This window comes from Dermacentor andersoni, chromosome 1 (genome assembly GCF_023375885.2).
Source record: "Dermacentor andersoni chromosome 1, qqDerAnde1_hic_scaffold, whole genome shotgun sequence".
Taxonomy (NCBI): Eukaryota; Metazoa; Arthropoda; class Arachnida; order Ixodida; family Ixodidae; genus Dermacentor; species Dermacentor andersoni.
Window position 1 is genome coordinate 258110684 of NC_092814.1, and position 24301 is coordinate 258134984.

The 24301-nt window shown below is 43.8% G+C and overlaps 1 protein-coding gene across 2 annotated transcripts in view; it reads left to right on the forward strand.

The window, feature by feature from the left end:
- LOC126547839 (uncharacterized) overlaps positions 1 to 24301 on the forward strand; it is a 91522-nt gene that overhangs the window by 35286 nt on the left and 31935 nt on the right. For both annotated transcript variants that reach the window (XM_050195852.2, XM_050195853.2), the window contains exon 8: positions 13443 to 13536. In XM_050195852.2, the coding sequence (XP_050051809.1) occupies positions 13443 to 13536 (94 nt within the window). The remainder of the gene's footprint in view (positions 1 to 13442; positions 13537 to 24301) is intronic.

Genomic DNA, 24301 nt, shown 5'->3' on the forward strand with positions numbered 1-24301 from the left:
GCACTCGCGTAATGGTTGCATCCCTGAATTTTGTCGTCAAAATTCGATTTTTTTTTCTTTCCCGTGTAATGATCGCACCCCGAACTTGCCACAGCGATATGTTGTGTACCAAGTCTAGCTAATAATGATCGCACTTACCATTTGTCGAATGCTGTCAAATGCTACGTGAATGACTCTTCAAGACATACCTAGCGGTCTCCATGCACCAAACATTCTTAAGCAGATGCCCAATTTTATTCCTTTCATCACTTTCCACACTTACAGGGAAAAAAAAAGCTACAACCAAACTTGCATTGGCTTTATTATTTGTAGGCTTTATAATGGTTGTGGTCAACAACAACAACAAAAACGACGCCTTTCGTCTGCTCTCGTGGGCATGCAGCAAATTGCGAGCGGCAACGATAGTAGCCACATTTACACTCATATGTTAGAAGTGTACCCTATTCATATGCCGACGCTTGTAACACAGCTAAGATATTTGCCCACCCTTAGCGGAAATGTGCCATATTAGGATAGTAGTGAAGACAAATGCCGCAGTTTCCGCAGCCTACCCGCCATGTGTTTCTATGTAACTGGCAGCTAAGCATGCCCATCTCTGTTTCTGTCCCCTCAAAGTGGACATGGCTGCGTTATTGCCGCAGACTTGCTTATATTAACAATATTGTTTACTGATATGGAAGAAACTGTTTCAATGCGCATAATGTACTCGCGAAAAGAAAAAAAATTGCGTTCGGCGTGCTCCGCCGGCTGCCATTAATTTTTTGAGGTCCCGCACTGTTACAGCGGCAGCCGCATGTTTGTTGACCTGTTGTCATCCCGCAGCAAATGCAGGCTGAAAAAAAAACATTTTTCTTTTCGTGGAAAATTTAACCCACGTAATGATCGCACCCCTAGATTTGCGTCAATTTTTTTTTACAAAAAAGTGCGCTCATTATGTGAGTAGATACAGTATCTAACTTCAGATGTACTATCCTAATTATCAAAGTGTCAATGAGGCATTTGTGGTCACAGCCAAGGGACATCTAATTGCAGTATTTTCAGCGATGTACTAACTGGGTACAAATTTTTGTCAATTGATAAATAAACCCCGCGAAATATGAAAAATACAATGTTACCTTTGGTAGCATATACATTAACTCTAACCCGCATCATAAAGCAGTGCCCTCAAACAAGTTCCCTCCGAGTTAGCCAGAATGAAATAAAGGAAATAATGAAAAAAATAATGATCAAGCTAGTTCCTTATCTCCCGCGCCCCGGCTCAAGTAACACGTCGTGTTTGGTGTTAGTCGGAAACAAGCTCTGATAGCTGTTGTCTTAGCGTAGATAAAGTGCACGAATGGCTTTTCTTTTTTCTTTTTTTTTGCCACAAAACCAATCACCACGAAAGTGAATTGGCAACGTCAGTGCGAAGGTTTAGAGGTGCGTTTTGTTTCGTCCCAGTTGCCATGTCTTTCTCTGATGAGCAGAAGGAAAACATGATTCTTGCTTTGGGAGCTGCAAATGGCAACAAGAGGAAGGCCACAAATATATATGTCACGGAAGTGTGGTGGTAGACTAAACACAGACTATCGTCAGAAATTATGAAAACCTGAGACAAACGAGCAGCTTTCAGAAACAGCGGTGGAGGACTCCATCTTTGAGTCCTAGCCTACGCACATATGTTCTAGCATTTATAACTTCAAACCATCATGCTATCGTGTAGTATGTGGCCGCCCAGCTACCAATTTCCAAGTACCAATTTCCAAAGAACTCAGCCTTTCACCCGTACCACCTTAACCTGCACCAATGCTTGAAAAATATGGACCTGCAGAATCATCTAGATTTCTCGAATTGGGTCCTCACAAAAGCCGATGAGTCACCGGACTTTTTGAGCAACATCATGTGCACAGATGAAGCCAATTTTTGCAGAAACGGCCAGGTTAGTTTGCGTAGTGCACACTATTCGAGTGGCTCCAATTCATACTGGGTAGGGCGCACTTGGCACCAGTACCAGTGGTCGTTCAATGTGTGGTTCAGAATTTACGCCGGTGCTATAATCAGTCCCATCTTCTTCGATCAAACACTGACTGGACAGTGTTACGTGAACGAAATCCTTGAAGGAGCGGTGGCTGAGTTCCTCAGCAAAGTCCCGCTGTCACTTCTGTGGTATCAGCAAGATGGGGCGCTCGCAGACAGCAGGAGCCAAGCATGAAACTGGCTGGAAGCAACTTTTCATGCACAATTGACTGGAAGGCACGGATGGGCCTGTAAATGTTTACATAGTGAAGAGGGACATCAGATGAGCTAAAGGCAAGGATACCGGATGTCTGCCATAGAATTCCATCATCGGTCATCGAGAAAGCCACAGAAGATGTGATCAAGCGGACTTGGTACAGTCGAACCCACTTATAACAATATTCAGGTGCCACGAAAATTCCATTGTTATAACCGATAATTGTTATATCCGGGTTGCATGAAAAAATCAAAATAGGGGGATGGAAGAGCTGTTGTGGGAAAACTATAATGGCAGGGAAGCCAGTGCCCCTCCCCACCACCTTCCTCCATCCGGCTGCTGATAGTGTTCACTCATTTAACTGCTTCCTGGGCACTTCGATCGTGTGTAACAAGCCGAGGCTCTCGGCGTTAAAAATGACGCTGCTATAACAACTGCAAAGAGGTGTCACGTGTGGCAAGCGATATGCGAGTACCACCGAGGCATCACTTCTGTGGCCCCAAAAGGGGTCTTTTAAAAATTGCGAGAACGCTGCCGTTCCAACCTGTCGGCTTGAGAAATCCGGAAGAAATGCTGAGGTGGGATCGCTGCAATCATGTCGACACGTACTTCTTACTGGCTTGCACGAGAAATCCCTACGTCCCTCAGCCTTACATGCTTTACGCGAAGCTTGCTGACATCCTTCTCCAAATCATCCAGGTGCTCCACATAGTGCAGCGGAAGGTCTCGCAAGAACGAAGCCCCGGAGCGACTGAATCATCTGCCTGGCTTCCTGTGAGGACAACGTTGAGGCAGCCTGCCCTACCGCATCATTGCTGCCGTTGTCTTCGTCGCTATCTGATGCAAGCACGTTCGCGACGGTTGCCTCATCGGACAGCCTGCCCTACTGCGTAATTGCTGCCGTCGCTATCTGATGCAAGCATGGTCGCGATGATCGCCTCATCAGATAGAAGCACTTAGTTTCAAAATCTACAGCCGTGCGCTTTCTTTTCACCGGCAACTGCATTGCCGATGATCAGTGGGCGGATTGGCCATCTTCCGTTTCGGCAGGAGAAACCGCGTGGCCAGGAACTATTTTGATGCAAACAATGATGACCAACGCGAGTGATTAAGCTGTTTGCAGAACTGCGCTTAATGAGGAGCAAGCGAGCAACATGCAAGCAACCTGCAAGCAGCGCAGTTGGCGCTGTCCATTCGTGTTTCGGGGGGTGGGGCGGCATAGAGCTGTGCACGCAGCCGATCTGTGCGCATAGTTCGTGTTCGGAGGGGGGAAGGGCGACGGGACAGAGGCGCGCGGAGAAGGCTAGAAAATGAGTGCGCGGTGGCTGTTGGAGCAGCGGCCGATCGTGCAGTAACTCAAATTTCTTGTTGTTGTTTTTTTCCCAAGGATTTCGCATGTCACTACCGTTCGGCTCGGACACCCAGCAGCCAAACTTCATCGTTATAACTGATAATGCGGCATGGGTACATTGTAGTAAGTGCATTATTCCACCATAGAAAACATACAAATGTTGATCATGCAACAGCTTTTCATTGTTATAACCAATATATTGTTAAAAGCGGTATTGTTATAAGTGGGTTCCACTGTGCTGCATCATAGCTGCAGGAGGAAACCTATTTGAACACATCGTCTAGGCAGCAGATGGTGTTCAACGGCACTTACAATTTCGTAGATAATAAGGGCACAATGAAATCTGATGGTTTTATATGCGTAAGCATTTCTATCCTTATGCAGCAGAAAAACCAACCCTCCATCCGTCCCATAAGACGATCGTTTTCAGCAGAGCGCTCGCAGCACTGAGCGAATTCATCTATGCGCTGCCTCTTGCTTAAACAAACGAACGAAGTGGCAAGAACACAGCACTCATTGAGCTCTCAGCACATGCCGCATTCTGCCGCTATTGCAAATAGCTTTCAAGATACGGGCCGCGCCACCACGCCAGACGTAGCCATTGCGGGAGCACGGTTGATCACTGTTCATAATGGTTCACTGTACCTAATCAATGCTGCACATATTTACTCCATTTGCTGGATCTCCCTTGCCATTTCATCCCACGTCCACATCCGCTGCGGGCTATCGATAACACCAGTGAGCATTGCTTCTACTTGCCTCTTCTCCGTCTTCTTGTGCAGGCCTTGCTTAACAGTTCGGTGTTGTAACCGCGCTTCTCGATTTCGTGGTTCTGTCGTGGTCACTCTAGGAATTATACAAAACACCACGCCAGTAATACGAAATGCTTTCACATCATTCAGATAAATCCCATTGGCGCGTATATACGGAGCCACCCAAAACCCAGTTCGTGGTCAAAGATTCTGCGTTCAAGCGTGTTTTCTTTTTATTTGCAGACATTTCGGCTCATTTAGAAGTGGTACATTTACTTTCTTGAACGCGTCGGTTTTTCGTTTTCTGTACACATGAGTCACTTCCTGGTCTGTTTATTTCGCTTTTATTTTTTGCCACGAACCTGTTCTTGCAGTACGTATACACTCTAATGAAAAATAAAACAGCACTTCAGTTTGGCTTTTGTCTGAAGCAAGTTTCTGGCGCGAAATATAGCTGCATGCATGCGCTCTTTCGATGCGGTGCGAGCAGAGCCGGGATCTTGAAACATTCTATGCCTATTCCATTGCTTTTCGTGTTTAGTGCACGACCAGAGCGGAGCTTCAGCCATGCTATCAAGGGGCGTTCATTGTCAGTGAGATCAGTCGGCCTCGAGAGACTTATAATAAATGTGATGTAGAAATTAGAGGAAGGAATAGCTACAAAGCCGTGAAGCCTGCTGTTGGCACTTCTTCTGTACCATTATCAAGGTAATGCGCTGTCTCTGTGGGTTTGCGACAGGCAAAGCAGTTGCTTTGAATCAGCTTATTTGAGGGCGCTTGCTTTATGATGAGGGTGGGAGCGCAGTCACGTGGTATTTTTCATTTATCGTGGGGTTTCTTTAGCAGTCGGAAAAAATGGTATGCAATTAGTATGTCTCTCTAATCATGTCATAGACACTTAATTATGACTGCTCGAGTTAGCTAATGAATTTTAATTACCTAATTATATCTCTGTAACTAAAAAATTACTGGCGCCTGCTCCACTGCACAGGAAACAATATACACTAGGTTTTCTTGAAGTAACACAATTGCTCTTTGTTTAAGTCTTGGTGCGTGATAGTTGGGACACTCCGTATAATTCACTCAGTAACCGAAATGAAGCCAAGCCAGATTCACTCGAAATCAGAATCAACGGCAGTCATGCGTAGCAGCGCTTATACTCGGACTCAAAGAAAAAAAGAGAGATGCTGCAGTTTCTCTGGAAAGGCGAAGCAGTATTAGTGATAGTGAAGTATAAAACAATTTCACGAAGGAAGATTACACCACCGCGAGACACCAGATTCTTGGTGCTGCGAGAAGATAGGCTGTGAAATGGAACTGTCTCCTACTATGAAGTCTTGTATACTGTCACGCAGTAGTGACGGTGAGTAATACAGTGGCAAATCTGTGAATGACGAAACTACCTTTTGTTGGGCGAACTTGTGGCCACAAAAGCAAGTTGCACTCAAAGTACAGTGATAGCGGCAAACATGCTTAGTGATCGTCGAAATCTGATCTGCCGGTCAAGTGCGTCAGCGTTTATACTCGAGCCATCGAACTTTCCAGAGTAATCGCTGGTGCCTGCGTGTCTTCCAGAAAGTTCTACACCATTCGCGTCGCACATACATGCAATCAGCTTACAGAAGGTTCGGTGACGACAGTGGATAGAACCATCGATAACATTCCAGAAACTTCCGATACATGCAGGCGCGTTCTCCGCTAAGCGATAACATTTGTTAGATGGTGAAAAGTGCTCACCCGAAAAAGATAAACAAGTCCACATGTCAGTATACTCATATAAGGCTGTCACTTCATTGAACCATTTGTTTGACGTCACACAATGTTTCTTCAAATGCAACTGTTAATAAAGGTTTTATATATATATATATATATATATATATATATATCTCAATAAGAAGTTCTGTAGGTCTGGTGTATAGGTAGTTGAAGAAATGAAGGGGCGCAGTTACGAAAATTGCATGTTTAATGGCTTAACGCTTTGGCTGTGGCACAGGCAGCCTTCGGCAGAATGAAAGCCGTGTGTGTGTGTGTGTGTGTGTGTGTGTGTGTGTGTGTGTGTGTGTGTGTGATATATTTAAGGGGTATGGAAAGCTCGTCGCCCCCCTCCCCCAGAAAAATTTATAAACTTTCCGTCTATGGCCTGATTAGCCTCTTCACAGCTGTAATTATCCTTGACCCCCCTGCAAAGGCAAAGCAGAAATTGCAGTGCTTACTTTTATACTATACCCAAGTCCAGAGGGAAGCGAGATAAAATGGTAGAGAGAATGGAGGGGGGAAGGAGGAGGCAGAGGATGGGTAGAATCGACCCAGTCACGAAACAAGTGAATAATGAAAAGTCTTGCCACTCTTCACTCAGAGTTCCCATACAAGGGGAGGGGGGGGATAGGGAAAAGGTGACGTGAGAAGGCAAGGAAATGCTACTACTATAGACACGACAGCAGTTGTGGGGAAACTAGATAAACTTTAATTCTAGGTTCGGTAGCAGGACCCCCCCCCCCGCCTTTTCCCTTCGGATCAGCACTAGATCTTGCCTTGCTTTCACATTCAAGCTTTCCCTTCATCCATGTCGCTCTGTCTAAACCCACCTCCGGAAACTTGCTGTTTTGAGGGAGAGGGCGGGGGGTTCATCAGGAAAGTCCAGGAGGGGGGGGGGGGGGGCGTCGACCTGTGCCCTGGCTGCGCCAATGGTGACTGATACCTGTGGCCTATGTCACATGTACATGGCCCCCATACAGGTAGTCTATCAAATCAGTGAAGTTATCGCTGCTGCACAGCTGCCGACGTAGTTGCCGAACTCAAAATCTCAAAGGTATTTCATAATCGGAAATGTGTAGCCTTGTCAAGAATATTACTGCTTCATTTTACAAACAAACCACTGCTGTGAATTAAACCTGATGTGACAGGTTCAACAACATTTTCAAGTTGTGCCTGCAACCAAACGAAGTAAATTTTTCAGCCTGCTTAATACTGAACATGCAGTTTTTAAACACTGAATTTGACTTTTGTTCAGTTCAACTTTCACTAAATGGTTCCTTCAACATTGCTCTATAATTGCACACAGGCATTAGGGCACCTAGGCACAAGTGCAAGTATAGAACAGGTGCACTCTTTTGATGCTGCAAGATCTGAAATGTAGTGCTGCTCTTACTTGAGTGCAAGGGTTTTCCTGGAAGGCAGTTTACATGTAAGATATGAAAATTTTATGCTCCGATTTCAGAAAACTTTAATCGCAAGCTATTTCCACAAGTGGTTACTGGTCACATGCATGTTCCCTTGCTTCTATTTTCCCCAAACTGCTAAAATATGTGTATGAAACCAGTACTAACACAGTATTTATATACTTTACAGTTCAGGAAATAAAAACTGTTAGCTATTTTTCAAAATCCGAATAAGAGACCAGGGGCACAATTGTGCTAGCAGCTCACTTTCTGAGTGTTCGCTTTGCCTCCTATGTCACCGAGTTGGCTTGCAGATATAGGGAGAACGCGAGGGAAGCCACAGGCCATTAGACCAGGGGGTGCAGCCCTGGAGAATTGCGTCATCGATTTTTAGTTTGCTTGGGGACAACACATAGCTGCTCAAAAACTTTCTTCTACTCTACACTCCAACAAAAGTTTGCACCTTTGGGGCTTATCTTGCCCTCAAACAATAACTGTGGTGTATCCTGTGCGACTTTCCTTTCTTTAACACTGCGCGCCTGGTACTTCCAAGTAACCAGTGGCATGCATGTTATCAGCGTAATTAGTAGAAAGTGGCAAGCACAGAGTTTTCAAGAAAGGAAATGCAAACAAAACAGGTGACGATTCTTGTTTGGGGACAACATGCACCCTAAAGGGGGTGAATTTTTTTTTTTTAGTGTAGCAACATATACCTGTGTGATCTGTGTTGTGAAAGGTAAAACAGTTTAATATGTTTGTTTGTTTCTTTTTTTTCTCTCTCTTGTTTTTAAGGCCACTGGATGGTATTGCGCACAGCTAAAAAAGTTGTGACAGTGTTGCTTGCTCCTTTACATTTGCTTCTTATCTGTTCTTTCGTCACGTCATCGCATAACGTTCAGTGTGGGCCCCATGTATCTCAATGCTAGCCTGCTTGTTGCTTTTATGGACAAAGCCCAGCCAAGCACCGCTTGGCTGGGCTTAGTCCTTGTGGCTGTGCGATGGCTATAAGCACACAGGCAACCATACCATCGTGGCAGCATAAAAAGGCCATCTTGGTGCTGGCCTCGCTGTCTGTTGTGAGTGGAAAGTCCAACTGGCGCTGCTGCTGGCCCACCACTGTTATCACCTCTGCCACTTTGTGTTTGGCATTGTTTACGGATGACTTGAACATTGATGGTGTCGCATTGCATGTACTGAAGGTGAAACTTGTTCCCACAACAACAAGCAATACTCAAATCACAGCCATTCATTGGTCATCGAATCAAGGTCTCTTCAATTTGGCTGCACTTGCTGTATGGCACACTGGCAGGTAGAACTGTAAACAGTTTATTTGGCAAACCTGTGTCCTCTAAGCTATGATATAGCTCAGTGGCGAGGACAGCAACAAATGTGGCTAATAGCCGGTAAACCGAATAATGGCTACTTGCGTCTAGATGCTTAAACAGGGTGTCTCAGCTAACTTCAGCCAGAGTTTAAATATATGAAAATGCCATGTAGCTGGACAGAACAAAGGTAATGTTGTTTGCTGCTGCTTGGAGACACTCAAACTATTTTTTAAATTCTGCTGAATTAGGTCATTAGTCTTAATTAATTAATCAGCTTCTCAAATATTATAATTAGATAAAAAGTGTCAAATGAGAAAATTGTAGAGTGACACGAAAAATTTGGAGGACGCTTAAGCTTTGCCTTTAAGAGTGGAATGTGATAGCATTCAAAGATCCCCGACTGCTTCTCGCGCTTCACGGCAGCTGCAGCATATGTGACCGTAATGTTTTCTGGGAAGCTCTTGCGGCGAACGCTATGCACGGAAGGCGGGCATTTCTGGTAGAAATGTGGCCTCTTGCATGGGTCGTGATGCGGCGGAGGCAAGCGCCATCTGGAAGTGTTTCAGGGAAGCGGGTGTGCTGCTTTGTGGACTCCCAAGATATTTACGTGCCGGTGTGCACAAATGGCAAAAGCCGTCTCTGTACTATGCATTGCAGAAACACTGGAAAAGGGGTTTGTTTGAGTTTTCACATAACAGAATTATGTTTTCTCGTATATTCAAATTACAATCCGAGAGCTATCATGTCTGTAGGTTGTGTGTAAGACGTAGTTTGATTTTTGTACGTATTTTAGCTTGAGAAATTCAATTCAGTCAATTCTTTGCGTCACATGGAAGGCCTCGTTATGCGTGGCTCGAAAACCTTTTTGCTGAAATGACTCCGGACGCGGGCCACGGACGCCAATGCCGATGCCAGATTTTCTGTGACACGGGCTCCTTAACGCTATCGCATTAAAACTAACCATACAGCTTTCTATTGCTCATTACATGCCACATAAAAGTGTTTTTCCGAGCATGAAAGAAGCCCGTGAATACATGCAAAGTGCCTTGAGCTGCCAGTCACGCGACAGTTTTGCGTGCATTTGTGGGCTTCTTTCACGCTCGGAAGCACACTTTTATGTAGCGTGTATTGAGCAACAGAAAGCTTTATCAGGGGTTTTTCATGTCGCTCTACAATTTTCTTATTGACGCGTTTCATCTAACTATATTTGAGAAGTTGATTAATTAAGACTAATTATCTAATCAGGTTGAAAGAAATATAGTTTGAGTATCTCCAAGTGACTGCAAACAACATTACCTTGGCTCTGTGCGGCTACGTGGCATTTGCATATTTTTTAACTCTGGCCAAAGTTACCTGGGACACTCTGTATAACATGCACTATGTCTGTTGTCAACCCGCTTGGCGTCTTCATGTGGTATCGGGAAGCACGTGGTATTGTGAAGCACTTGACACCTGTGGATTTACTATGGGACTAACTGGAACTGTGCTAAAAAGTTAATGTTCTGAAAAGTGCATTAACTAAGAATTATGTTCATCACATTAAGATAACTAATTTTATGAGTCAACACATTCTTGTTCTAACGTCTCTGCTGAGTGACAATAATTGCACTTCCATGGTGTTGTGTCTGTCAGGCTTAGGTATGCTTAACATGGAGCTGCTATCCAAAAAGAAAAAGTAAGGAAGGGAAAGATGATTTATTGTTCTGTCATTGTGCTTGAGAAGGAATCGGACAAAATTAAGTGCTATTGCTGCATTTGATTTATTTTGAGGATGAGCTGCAACATTGAGGCTACGGTGAGAGGGCACGAGTGCCGCTGTGTTTTTGGGAAGTATCACATATGAAGTTTTGGGCTAGAATATGAAGCCATTGTACTTTATTGGACACAAGAGCAAATACTTTTTCTTTATGTGTGGGCAGCTCTTGTGTTCGGTTGTAGTGCTGTGATAGGTTTTAGTGTCCTTGCTTTCTACTTTCTGAATATTTGCTGTTTGTTTTGGTATTCGTTTCCACCCAGAAATTGGTTTTTAATTCAGAAAACATATATTTTGAGGTAAAATGTCACTGTTTTTTTTTTGCATGATTTATTGCACGCTTAAAAATTTATAAAAAGTTGGCATATTATGTTTCTTTTTGTTTTCGGCTTAGACTGAAAGCACTGAACCCTAGCTATAATAGTAAAATAATAAACTATTTTTCAATATGAGCAACACTTTGCCAAGTGTTGCAAAGAAACATTTTCTCATGTCAGTCTGTGTATTATAAGTTAGTGTGATTTTGCATTAGGTACTTCCGAAATTCATTCTGAGAAAGCGTAACGTCACTCATTCAGTATTTTCAAACAAGATTGTGTTTATACATAAAATTAGTTATCTTAATGTTATGAATATTTTTAATTATTGCACCTTTTAGAACGTTGAACTTACTATGTAAGCGCAGGTGACAGTCATATAGGAAGCCCATCGGTGTCAAGTGCTTCCTGGTGACGCGTGAAGATGCCAAGCAGGTCGGCAACAGACGGCAACATGTGGTTTGACTTGCTTGACAGAGGCTGCTCATAGCTACCCCAGTGCTGAAGAAAACAACTTAAAAGCAGTGTGGGTTCCCAATAGATCCCCTTAATCATTGCAAGAATGCTTGCATTGATGCATCTTATATTTGGTGCTGCCAAAGCTTGGCGGTGGAGATGAGACATGATGCAAATTTCAAGACTGGTGGGAAACAACCTCAAAAACTTTTTTCATGCTTGAAAAAAAAAAAAATATTTTGAGAAAGCTTTCTAATTTTAGAAACTTTGCAATGTCGCACCAGATGTGCTTCTTGGCATATTTTTATGGAGACCAGCTCAGTGCTCATTTGGTGGCTAAACATACACCAAAAATGAGTTCCTTGCATATTTATCATTGCCTGTACACAGTGCTGCTCAATGTATCCGTCTGAAAACGTTTTTAATGCAAAGTGCAGCTCCTGAGAATTCAGCTGGTATAAAATTGAAGTTTGAGACTTTGTAAAACTTTTTTTTTTCTTTCCCAAATATAGACTGTTGCCCATTTCTAAGGTCATAAAAATATGGAGGAATGGCTAATAATCAAATATTGCAATTTTAGGTGTAAGGCACCTCTTCATACTCCTTAGAAAAATAAGTCTTGCTTTTTTAAAGGGACTGTCTACCACTTGGAACAAATCTTAATGGCAGTGCGAATGAGAAAATTGTGTATCATGTAGACTAAGGCAAGCATGCTTTACATTAACAAGAAATTATATTTTTATTTTGACTGTGAAAGTTGTGCATAAATGATGTAGCATTGCTTGACGGTGAAACAGATTAATTCAAACACTGTAGACTCGCATGACATAAAACATGTGCAGGAAGAGGTATTTTCCTTAGATACGTTGATGCATTGTTTAAAACTGTACTTTATAGACTTCTGATAACTTTTGGTTGCATCAGAGAGTAGCAATTTCTTTCTTATTTTCAGTTAGCACATGTTGAAATGTGGCACTGCCTTGATGTAGACAAAGGGAGTGATGCATCATGGGTCCTCAAATGTGCCCTTTTGATATGGTGACGCACAGCAGTGCGAGTAGCATTCGAGGAGTGGTGCGATGGTTGTTGTCCTTTTCAGGATGTCGAAAATTTCTTGTGCTTTTAAGGCATGCCGGCAGCGTCCCAACACCAGTTTAGGAATGCCTTACCACAATGTACCTGCTAGACCGTCACAGAAAAGGCTCGGATTTTGGAAGCAGTGCCAACTGAAAGACGCGGTTTGTTACAAAGACTGCATCTATAGGAAAGACATCAGATTGTAGATGCCTAAGAAAAACAACTAATGACTTATGTAACTGTTTACATGCCGAGGATGGCTATTTAGATCATAATTTCAAAAGTGTGGCAATTTGGGCAAGTTGGTACATCTTGACCGTGTATACGGATGCACACACAAAAAGACGGGGATGAAAATTAGAGATATGTGTGCAATATTCCTTGTCAGTAAACAATCGTTTGTGATTCAGCACTACATGTAACTCTCTTTTTTTTTTCCATGTATTTTTGTGTGCTACATATATGAAGTCATAATTTCAGTGTTAAATACTAACTACTAACCATTCATGCGGACAACTTACCAGAAATTCTATGTGATTCCAGTTTTTCACTTCCATTGGCATTGTATTGCCATCACATTCAGTAATCAGTGTTGCAGGCATCCATACAGTTTTAAGAATAGACAACACAGCAACATTATTGAAAAATTCATTTTTAGAAATGTTCTCTTTTGCAAAGAAATTACTGTACATTTAGACACTTCGATTGGTAGGCTTTGTATTATGCTACAAAATAGGAGGTGTATGAAAAGCGGTACACAGCAATAAAGAAAGGAGATTTTACGCATATTTATGAGGAATTTCAAGTAATTGTTGAGGTGGTGAAAAAGTGATACTGTTTTTTGCAAGGGATGTTTCATGAAACATTTTTGTAAAAGTGAAGTGCCTAACTTTTGAAAAAAAAAGAAATATTTGGTGATCAAGTGTCCTGACAGTTGCATAGACAGTCGGCATAGAGTGACCCACTTGAGTCACTGAATAGTTTGTTTGATGAAGATACAGGATTTTGACATACCTTTGTCTCACTTAATACCTTTTACAGAAGGAGACACATGTAGTACAGACAGCGATGATTTTGACTTGGACCCTTTTTGCCCAGAAGGCGAAGATGATGGGTTGGATACAGCTGCTGCACGGTAAAGAAATATAATGTTTTATGTGCATATGGACTCTATGTTCTTAAATATGTATACATGCACCATTTAGTTTGCGCCATAATTTTAACACAAATATGTTGGTTGAGTTTTGACCGTTAGCAGTTCAAATAAACAATGAACTATAATTCCAAGATGGACTGTAATCTGTCTGAGCCTTATTGGTGTTACTTGTGAACTCTGATGCCAAACGCAGAACCATGTATTTGTTGATGTGCAGCATTACTGGCATAACAAAATGGATAATGAGTGATAGCTAATTTACGTGTATTCTTGTACATTCATGAGCAGAAAAAACTATGGTACATTTGTGTCAAACCTTTCGTGGTGTGCATGTTTTGCTCTATTTGACTAGATGTTTGTTCTTCTGGCTGATGTGTTTATAGGCTCTTTTTATTTCATTACTCTAAATTAGGGATGAGTGTCCCTAAAAACATTGTACCCCTAATCAAGTGGAAACATTTAATCCAATAATTCATCAATATTGCTACAGAACAGCCACCACAGTGTGGCTGCACTGAGGAGGATGAAGATGACGTGCGTGTGTGCCGGCTTGATATAGCGTCACCATTTTGGCCTCCGTGAGCTTCCCTGTAAATAAATTGTAAATAGTATTCGGCTTCAGCTTCACATAACAATATAGTTCATGTATTTACATACGTAGGCTAAAAATTTATTATTTTTGCACATAGACGGCAAAGAAAAATTCTAGCCATGCTATTTAATTTGACATTTAACTTGCCTTTATTATGGCAACTTCAGTGAAGTATCATAAGAAGCCAACAAACAAAGACACCATGAACAACACAGGGTAAATTACTTGTACTTACTAATTGAAATAAAGAAATTATAATTTAATGGAACTGAAAGTGGATGAAAAAACAACCTACCACAGGTGGGGCTAACACTCCCAGGGTTAGTTCCAGAAATAACACATAAATACCCCAGAAAGTGGATGGGAAGACGGCGCCGCCGCGGTAGCTCAATTGGTAGAGCATCGCATGCGTAATGCGAAAACGTGGGATCGTTTTCCACCTGTGGCAAGTTGTTTTTTCATCCACTTTCAGTTCCATTAATTTATAATTTCTTTATTTCATTTAGTAAGTACAAGTAATTTCCCCTGTGTTGTTCATAGTGTCTTTGTTTGTTGGCTTCTTATGATATGATTAATAAAGATCAGGCCCTTCGGTTAACCCCCCTTCTTCTCGTTCAGTGAAAGTAGTATATTAAGCATATCAAACTTGCACAGACTAAATCTAGCTGCAGTGAGGGTATTCACTTGAGCACTTGTCTCTCTGGTTCGAAGTTATTTGCTCCAACTACTGAGACATGCAGACAGGCACTGCATTAGTCGTAAAATTGTAGCTTGGGCCCTTTCTTGCTGTTGAGTAAGCAAAGCGGCTGCATCAGTGCCAACTCTTGCCTGTTTTTGGCCATGTCACTTCAGCTGATTAATCATGATTAAAGCTACACTAAATATATTTCATCAATTCAGAGTGCACGCTCAGTGGGCCTGCCAGTGCCATGAGGACAGTAGTACTTGCTGGTTTGTTGCTTCTCTTGGGTGCAAGGTAACATTGAGGGCAATGCAGAGGAGGGTGCCATTGCGCATTTTTCTTTTGGATTTTAGGGGGAAGTTGCAGGGTGTGTTTCAGCTCAACTCCTATTGTAAAAACTTTTGTATTCTCATCTCCCTGCCTTTTTAGGGCTAATGGGTTTGACACAATACAAACAGATGTCTCTTGCCATTGCTGCCCTTCAGCCTACCAAGGCCTGTACTACTACTGGTATGCTTAGCGGCAGCGGTGGCTCAGTGAAACTCATGAATCAAGTCTGTTGATTAATCAGTTAATCACCCAGCCCTACTCAAAATTAATTAGGGCATGTACGGAGTGCTTGGAAATTACTGTTCATTAGCAATATGGCCTCCATAAGGTCTGTCTGTGCAAGGCCTTAAGAAGGTTTGTAGACAGCATTTGAATGATCAGCTTTTAGTTTTGTTACTATTGGCCCTGCTCATAATGTATAGAATGATCTCCTCCGTAGTTTCCATTTGTCTGCATTTAGCAAGAGGATGGAAATATGCAGGTCCTTTATATAGCTTGTGTGAACTGGAAAATACATTTAAACCTGAATGTAATGAAGTAGGTAAAGTCGGCAATTTGCTTCGTTATATCGAAATTCTGTTTTATTGCAATTCAACCTTTTATGCAAATAAGTACAGTCGCCGAGCGATTTTCCTTACAAGGGAAGAGACTGCAGAATTTTCTTAATTATCGGGCCATTGAAAAAAAGAAAACTTGAATGAGGAAACAAATGAGGATAAATTTGGGAGTCGGCGACGAATGGTACAATTTCATGTCGCGTCGACGATATCTTCACCTCGGCGGTACAAATTAAGCGAAGCCAGCCACGCTTTTTCGTGCACTCTTCCCCCGCGGCTTATAGCATCCTCCACACTGGGACAACGCCATCATGAAAAGTGCCAGCAGCGGGGAGTGAATGCCTCCTCTGCCTTTCGCTCCAACAGGTCACTGAAACTCAAGATTACCCAATCTCGAATACTAAACGCACGAGAAGACGGCTTACATGATGCCATGCCATCTCGGCCCGCTCACTCTTTGCACATGCGGCAGATTACCTCTAAAGCAGAGTGCATGGATGCAAATGTGCTCAGCCGCGCTTACAGAAATGCGCTTACAGCCATGCGTAGCCTAGCCACAGCCGATAGGCGCACCAGAAATTGAGACGTGTGCAAACTTACCCCCTCCTTCCTCCCCCACCACCACCATCGCCCCCTCATGTGCGCTTGGTGTTACTGCAAGCTCACTCCCCTCCCCTCTTCCCTTCTTTCCCTTTGCTCACACGAGAAGGCAGTACTTGGGAAACCACCATCTTTCTTGTTTCACCCTCGCACACTTTCACTCACACCTAAAGCGAGCACACAATGCGCAGGGCATGGTAGGATCTTACCACACTTGGACTTAATACGGAACGTGATGCGGCTCCACCTCGGTGGTCCGTTGCTCTTGTCACGCAGCTCTTATACACAGCGTGTGATTTGAGAGGTGTGTTTGTAAGCAGCGGCTTGTAAATCAATCATTTGACCGTCTGCGGAAGTTTTAATTGATTCTCTCTACATTCCTTTGTTGCGGCAGTGAAATTTTTTTATATTGGAAATTGCATACAAACACACTTCGTTATATTGAGGTTCTAAATATATGGTGTTCTATGGACAAGAGGTTATGAAAAGTAAAGTACTTCATTATATAGAGAATTTCGTTATATTGAAGTTCGTTATATCAAGGTTTGAATGTACCTGAATTCCACTGATTAGGAAAGTCGTCACACTTGACAAACTCCAGACTGCTGTCGACACTGTTAGGGCAAGTTCCAAATACTGACCATAGCCAAAAGCACTGTTTGTGTAGCTTAACCCTTTAAACTCCCAAATTAATTCCAGAAACACATAGTAAATTTCCGAAATTTTTTAATGTAGCAATAAATTTTTCTATTTCATTCTGATTCGGAAATGTGTTACCTGATTGGTTTCTGGTTATAATTAACACAAAATTAAGAAAAAGAATTTGCTCTTGAGGGCAGCTTTCACTCACTGCCAACCATAACTCGTTTTTGGCAGTGGGAGCAGCACAACGTCAGGTTGAACGAGTGTGGCTCGTCATTGGCGATATTGGTACAACCTCCCATGATGACTACAGCTTGGGATTGGGGCTTAACCCTTTGAGGGTCAATAACGTAAATTATACGGCGCCGCGAACAAGTCTAAAAATGGTCGATGCTGTATATTTACGGCACAGTCTGTATGTTTAAAAAGCGCACCAATTTTTTAACTTTTTCTTTTCTATCATGTGCTGCCACTATGTAGGAATACAGGGAATTTTTTTCGCGCACCGCCCCCTCTCGGTTTTTGTTGCATTGTTCGTTTTAGAGCTCGTTCGCTCCTGCACGTCTATATACTACCGCTCGCGCATTGGCATGCGCGCACGCGGGCAGCGGTTTGGGTTTTGTTCTGCGGGCAGTTTCGGCTTCTTTCGCTTGCACAACTGATGGCTTTCTCGTTACTAATCGCTCAAAGAGTGACAGCATGTTTCTCGCTCATTTAGTGCTCAAGAGGGTGCTGTTAGATTCATCGGACGATCCCACCTTTGTCAACCAGGTGTAGGAGCCGTCGGACGATCTCGCCGCCGCCACTATTTGAAGGAGATGAATGTCGTAGAGAGGAACTCGGTGAACAGGATTTATTTACATAATAACATTTAAAACAAGACATACATCGACAGTCTAGCGTGACTCCCATATGGAGCACGCAAGACGACGCATACAGCAAACAGCTTACGAGCACACAGCTCACGAGTACATTTCTTGCACGACAATGAGCACACAGCTCACTATGACGAGCACACAACGAGCACCCTCTAGCAGCCGACAATCGCTGCTTATAAGCTCTCGTCCCCCCCTTAATTCCAAGCGAACGGAAACGTTCGTCCAGTCATTGTTCGACGTCACCGAAGATGACCCGCCCTTTTGGAGGAGGCGGGCTCACATACTCGTGCTGCACACACACACAGGTGTAAAGGTCCGGAGCTGACATCAGGGGGGCTTCGTAGAACTCTGCTCCGTCAAGGGTGGCGCTGGCGGGTAGCACATTCCTGAGCTGACCCCGCGCCACGTGGCTGCCGGTTATTCGCAGTTCTCTGAAGTGCGCCCCGTCCGGTTGGTTTGGAACACGTGCAGCGGGCTGAAATAGCTGGCACGTTGCCACCCCGTCCGGCCATTCCTAACAGCTCCTCCATGACCCGGAAAATCTCGCCTGGCCAGTGCTGGCAACCGCTTTGCAGGAAGAGAATGGCTGGCGAGCAAGACGATGGCTTTGCTCTCTGCAACCCCTGCGTACTTGGAATGCCTTCAACCATCTCACAACAACTGGCACAGAAGAGTCGATCCCGGCAACACAATACCACTCAGCTTGCAAACGCCTGGAATGAGCTGGTAATCCACCAGGCCTCCTATCAAAATTTCAATGCAAGTCACTCAACTGGGAAACCCCAAATTTTGCCCCAAAATTTTTCGCCGCCAAAGCGAGCATTCTCGTTTCACTTGAGTTCGACCAAACCCGACCATCGCGCTGCACAAGAGTAAAGGTTTACGCAGAATTAAACCGAAGGCTCTCAAACACCAATACCCAAACATAACTTAAGCAGCCTAACTTCGCGAACAGCCTTTTCTTATCCTATCACAGTGGTGTACTTATCTCATGTACTGCTGCCACTGAACTGTCTGGCTAACTCCACAGGTACGTAAATACAATCGCGCTAGCTTTGTGGTCTCTATTCCAAACGCGTACTTGCCACGCTTACTCACATTTGTTCCTTTAATCCACACAGGACACGTTCCTTAAACGAACAACTACCTTGCGTAACTCACGCACACCCCAGAACCCTTAAAAAAATGCTTCTGCCAATAACTCGTTCTATGCACGCTTACTAAAGAAGTCAGAATACGGCTGCCCTTAACACACACGAGCAACCCAGTCATAAATCTTCTGCTTCCCTCCGTCCACACAGGACATGCGCTAATGGAACTACGAACTCAGTGCAAATCACGCACTTACTGATCTACGCGCTTAACCTTAGAAAATAAAAAAAACACTTTAAAAAAAGGAAGGTTAAATAACACGCGCGTTTTGATAGGCCTCTCCCCGATAACCTTGACACTCAGGTTACTCACACACACACACAAAAAAAGTAGCCTATATACTTATTAATGAACACCTCGCGATACATGTTTACTTAAAACGCGTCTTTCAAATCTCTGAGCTTCCCAAACAAAACACAAACAAAGCTCATACTTTTACTTATTGAAAGAAATCCTAGTCTCAAATCGCGAAAATTTGCCAATGTTCACAAATAAAACAAAACAACATGTTTTACTTCCACGGAAGCTCTCTTGGCCTCCGGTTCCAAATGTTTACGACTGACTCATACTTTGAGCCGTACCCGCGGTGGTCGCGGTTCGAAAGCTATTCTGGCTACCGAGGAAAAACAAAAGTCTGACTCACTATCAGCTCCCCCAAGACGTTAGTCTCCTGCCAATTTGCGTCCTGGCGCCCTGCTTTCAACACGAACTCGATTAACCGCGTCGCTACTCCCTATCCCTTCGTCTCGTCCTGCCACCTTGCGCTTCTTTGTACTACACGCTGAACTTCGGAAAGAACAACGGACCGACAAGGAACGTAGCTGCCCCGTGCCCTGTGTCCGTGTCCGTGCAGAACATGCTTCTCGGTCACTTTTTGACCGGTGGCCCGAACGTTTTTGATGCGCCCACGTTGTCACCGACGACCGCACTTTTCTTTTTCTCGCGCCCTGCCCTTTTGGGTCTCTCGCCGTCTTTGGCGGCGCTACATTAGTCACCGTCTTTCGGTCTTTACCACGCTTTTTACAGCGCTTTCTCTTTGCATTTCCTTTCATGCCATCTTCTCGCGCCTCGTGCTGGCCGTTACACATTTCGTCGGCCCGGATAGGTCTCTTACCCGCACAGTCTGAGTGATTAATAACTAAATCACCCCTCTCTTTGCTAACTAGACTGGCGGAGAGCCGCACCGATCCCTGAACAATGCAGTTGTTCTCTCTTGAGCTACGGAGCTCGCCATCCCGAGAACTACTCTCAACTGCATCGTCCAGCTGGCACTTCTCTTCGGCACGGAGATCTGACTCGACATGGGTGCTCGCGTCTGTCAAGTCCGCAGTATTCTGTACCTCGCTAACGACCTCGCTACCATGAGATGCGACGCACACACGCGGTAACTGTGCCAATTTGTTCGCAGCTGGCCTAGCTGTCTCTACAGTCCTCTGTTGGCACAGCACCTCGTCGCTCTCACTCTAGCCTTTAACGGCCTCTGTTGCCACTAAGGCATCATTAGCTGCTAGCACTTCGAGTTCACCTGTGAACGTGCTGCTACTCTCACAGGTACTACTACTTTTCTCGGTTTTCGACGAAAATCTGCAATCTACTTCCTCACACTTTCGCTGCGTCCAGCCTACAGATTTCTCAAACCGCTGTTGACTTCCTGCGTTTAGCTGCTGCAAATCCGTTATCTCTTTGTTCACTGCTGCCATTTCTTTTTCAACCAGTTGCCATTTTTGCTCACGCTCTTGGCGTTTTCGCTCGCGCTCTTAGCGTTCTTGTCTAATTGATTCCTGTTCCTGTCTTTTGCTTAGAATTCGTTTGCCAATTTGTTCTATGAATTTTAAATCATTGTCACTTTCCAGAATGGTTTTACGAATCTCTGATTCCTTCAAGTCATTCTCTACGTCTACCTCGAGCTCCTCACACAACCACAACAGGTCAGCTCCCGTCAAACACATTAGGACCATGGTCGCTACTTTAAGCTTTGGCTCTGCTGTCACACAATACTTGCTGCGATACCCACGCAAATCAAAATACAAGTAAAAGATCCCCAGCGAATCAAATCAAAAACACAGAGAAATTGAAGCCTGGTAAGTCTTACAGCCAAAACCAAACGCTCACCCACTGAAGCAGCACCATATCACCAGTCCTTCCCTGCCGTATCCAGTCAGTTGCAAGAGGTGGTCAATCTCAAGTCACCTACAACTTGATCAGGATACCGGTCGGTCACCATGTGCCAACGTCCGTCAGCTGCCGTTGCTGTCTGAGTCGTAGGCCGATCTAGAAGCTGTAGGCCGATCTCACCGCTGCCATTCAGTTGTAAGATTTGGAGCGGTCATAGTTGTAGGGAGGACCTTGGGACGACAGGGCTAGGCGAGCAGGGTTTATTTGCAGGATATACATTTAAAACAAGACATACATCGACAGTCTAGCGTGACTCCCATATGGAGCACGCAAGACGACGCATACAGCAAACAGCTTACGAGCACACAGCTCACGAGTACATTTCTCGCACGACAATGAGCACACAGCTCACTATGACGAGCACACAACGAGCACCCTCTAGCAGCCGACAATCGCTGCTTATAAGCTTTCGTCTCCCCCTTAATTCCAAGCGAACGGAAACGTTCGTCCAGTCATCGTTCGACGTCACCGAAGATGACCCGCCCTTTTGGAGGAGGCGGGCTCACATACTCGTGTTGCACACACACATAGGTGTAAAGGTCCGGAGCTGACGTCCGGGGGGGCATCGTAGAACTCTGCTCCGTCAAGGGTGGCGCTGGCGGGTAGCACATTCCTGAGCTGACCCCGCGCCACGTGGCTGCCAGTTATTCGCAGTCCGGCCATTCCTAACAGTGCGCATAGGAAGAATGCCGCCATGCATGCGTTTCCATTGCATTTTTTGGGGGACACTCGCGAAAACTGATTTGGCTATAAGGTGAAGATTAGCGGAAGTTTGTCACACGTTTTGCTTTCTTGACGAGCATACAACCACACAGTTTTCTTGAGTGTGCATACCTACGCAGTTCGATTATGCTAAGGATGTACATATTAGTGTAAGAGCAGGAACATTTGAGTCTTGCGAAATATTCTTGTGTGCGCATTTTGAAAGCCTTGAACTCTGTGTATATAGCAATGCATCAAATTTGTAATTCTTATAAGTTTATTTCCCTTTTTTATTGTTGTTTTTATGAATGAAGAGTACATAAATACCGACACAAAATATTTTTTTCTCACGTTACGGTCACCCTAGGAAAATTACGGTAATTTTTTTTCAAACTGAGATTAATTGGAATCTGCAATATAAAAAATTGACCGTGGGCGGTCTTATATGGGCAGAAAAATCGAGCCTCAAAGGGTTAAAGGGAATGCATTGCAAAAAATAGCAATAGCTGGCAAAAAAGGAATGTGTTTAGAGTTTCCTACAGTTTTGGGTTCTTGAACTTTTCGGGAATGAGACTGCAAAATTTTGACCATGTCTGTGCTGTAATAAATTGAAAATTTGTATTGTTTGATGTGCTGGTGGTGCCTCAGATAAAAGAAATATGCCCGTGACTACTGTTTTGGAAGTGCATTAGCAGCGCAGGGAAAAGGCTTAGTAATATGAAATGGCTATCATCATGGTTGAGCTCATTTTTCTCTCTATTTTATAAGCTCAAGCAGTGGCAACAAGGGTACGACAGGATAGGTTCCGCAAGCTCTGTAGCTGATGCTGATATGGCCAAATTTTCCTCTGATATTAAATTACTTTCGAACAAATGCGACGACGACAAGAATCGTCTCGAACGCTCGAACTTACTGTTTTTTGTGATCACCGATAAGCAAGATGAAACGTGGTCACAGTCTGAATCGCGTACCATTTCATTCTGCTCCCAGGAGCTCGATATCACCATTAATAGTCGTGATATTGAACGTGCCCAGACTTGGCCGCTTCCAGCCAGGAAAGAACCGCCCGATAATTGTCAGTTTCGTGAGATTCAAAGACAAAGGGCAAATTCAGTCGGCCATTTCAAAGCTAAAGAACTCGTCATTTTCAGTCCGTGAAGATTATTCTGCGCATGTGCGCTTGGCAAGGAAGAAACTTTTTTTTGTATATTCAGCAAAGTACTGTTTCTTTCAAAATTCGTTTCGATAAACTTATTATGAACGACAAACAGTTTGTGTACAACGCTGGAACTGATTCTGTGGTCGAGCTAAGTTCATAGCGCTCACCGCATGCACCTAAGTCTTTGGTGCACCACCCTTTGGGAACTACCAAGCGCGCAAACCATGCCCCAAGAAATAAATGTATCAGTTTTGATAACCGATATTCAAAGTTATTTCCCAAAGAAAGACACTGTCGAAGCTATATTGGATGACAACAGCACCAATATCGCCATCTTTACTGAAACTTGGCTCACACCTGATATACAGAATTGTGAATTTTTGCACAATCAGCAGCCTTTCGCTTTTTTCCGGTGTGACAGATGTGGTCGCCGGGGAGGCGGCGTGATGGTTCTTGTTAAGGGCACCCTGGTTTCTTCTCCTGTTGAAATCGGTAGTAAAAGCGAAATCCTTTGTGTGAACATTTCATTGGCTAATCGCGCCACTGTTATCATTGCCTTCTACTGGCCACCTGATTCTGATCACTCCTTCATTGACGACCTAAGTACCATTCTACTTGATATCAAAAACCAGTTTCCCAGCACTAACCTCATGATTTGCGGTGATTTTAACTTTCCAGGCATTGATTGGGACAACCTAACTGCATCTTCAAGTCATTCCAGAGATTTTTGGATCTTATTTTTTCAACCTCACTCAAGCTGTTGGAATACCAACTCGTGGTATGGTAGTAATGCCCTCGATCTTGTCCTTGTGTCAAATCCTGAGCTATAATTCAGTCATTGTCGTCCACCGACGGTCTTAGCGATCATAAGTTAGTGTTTTTCAACCTCGCTATTTCAATTCCTTTCTGCCAACATTCAGTAAAGTACATTCGCGACTACAGCAAAGCAGATTTTTACAAAATCAATGAGGAAATGGTCAAATTTGTCCAACACATTGAACAATCAGCTTCTAATAGGTCCATTGATGAAAATGATGAAAACTGGTCTTCCTTTAAAGAAAAATTATCTCTCTAATATAATCCTATGTACCCCTCCTTTGCAGTTGCGGTGATGCCGGGAAAACGTGGTTTACAAATAAACGCCTAATAAGCACCTTAAGAATCAGGAACACCTTAGACTTCCGTCAACCAAAGGATCAGGCAGGATTCCGTAAAGGCTACTCAACGATAGACCATATTCACACTATCAATCAAGTGATAGAGAAATGTGCAGAA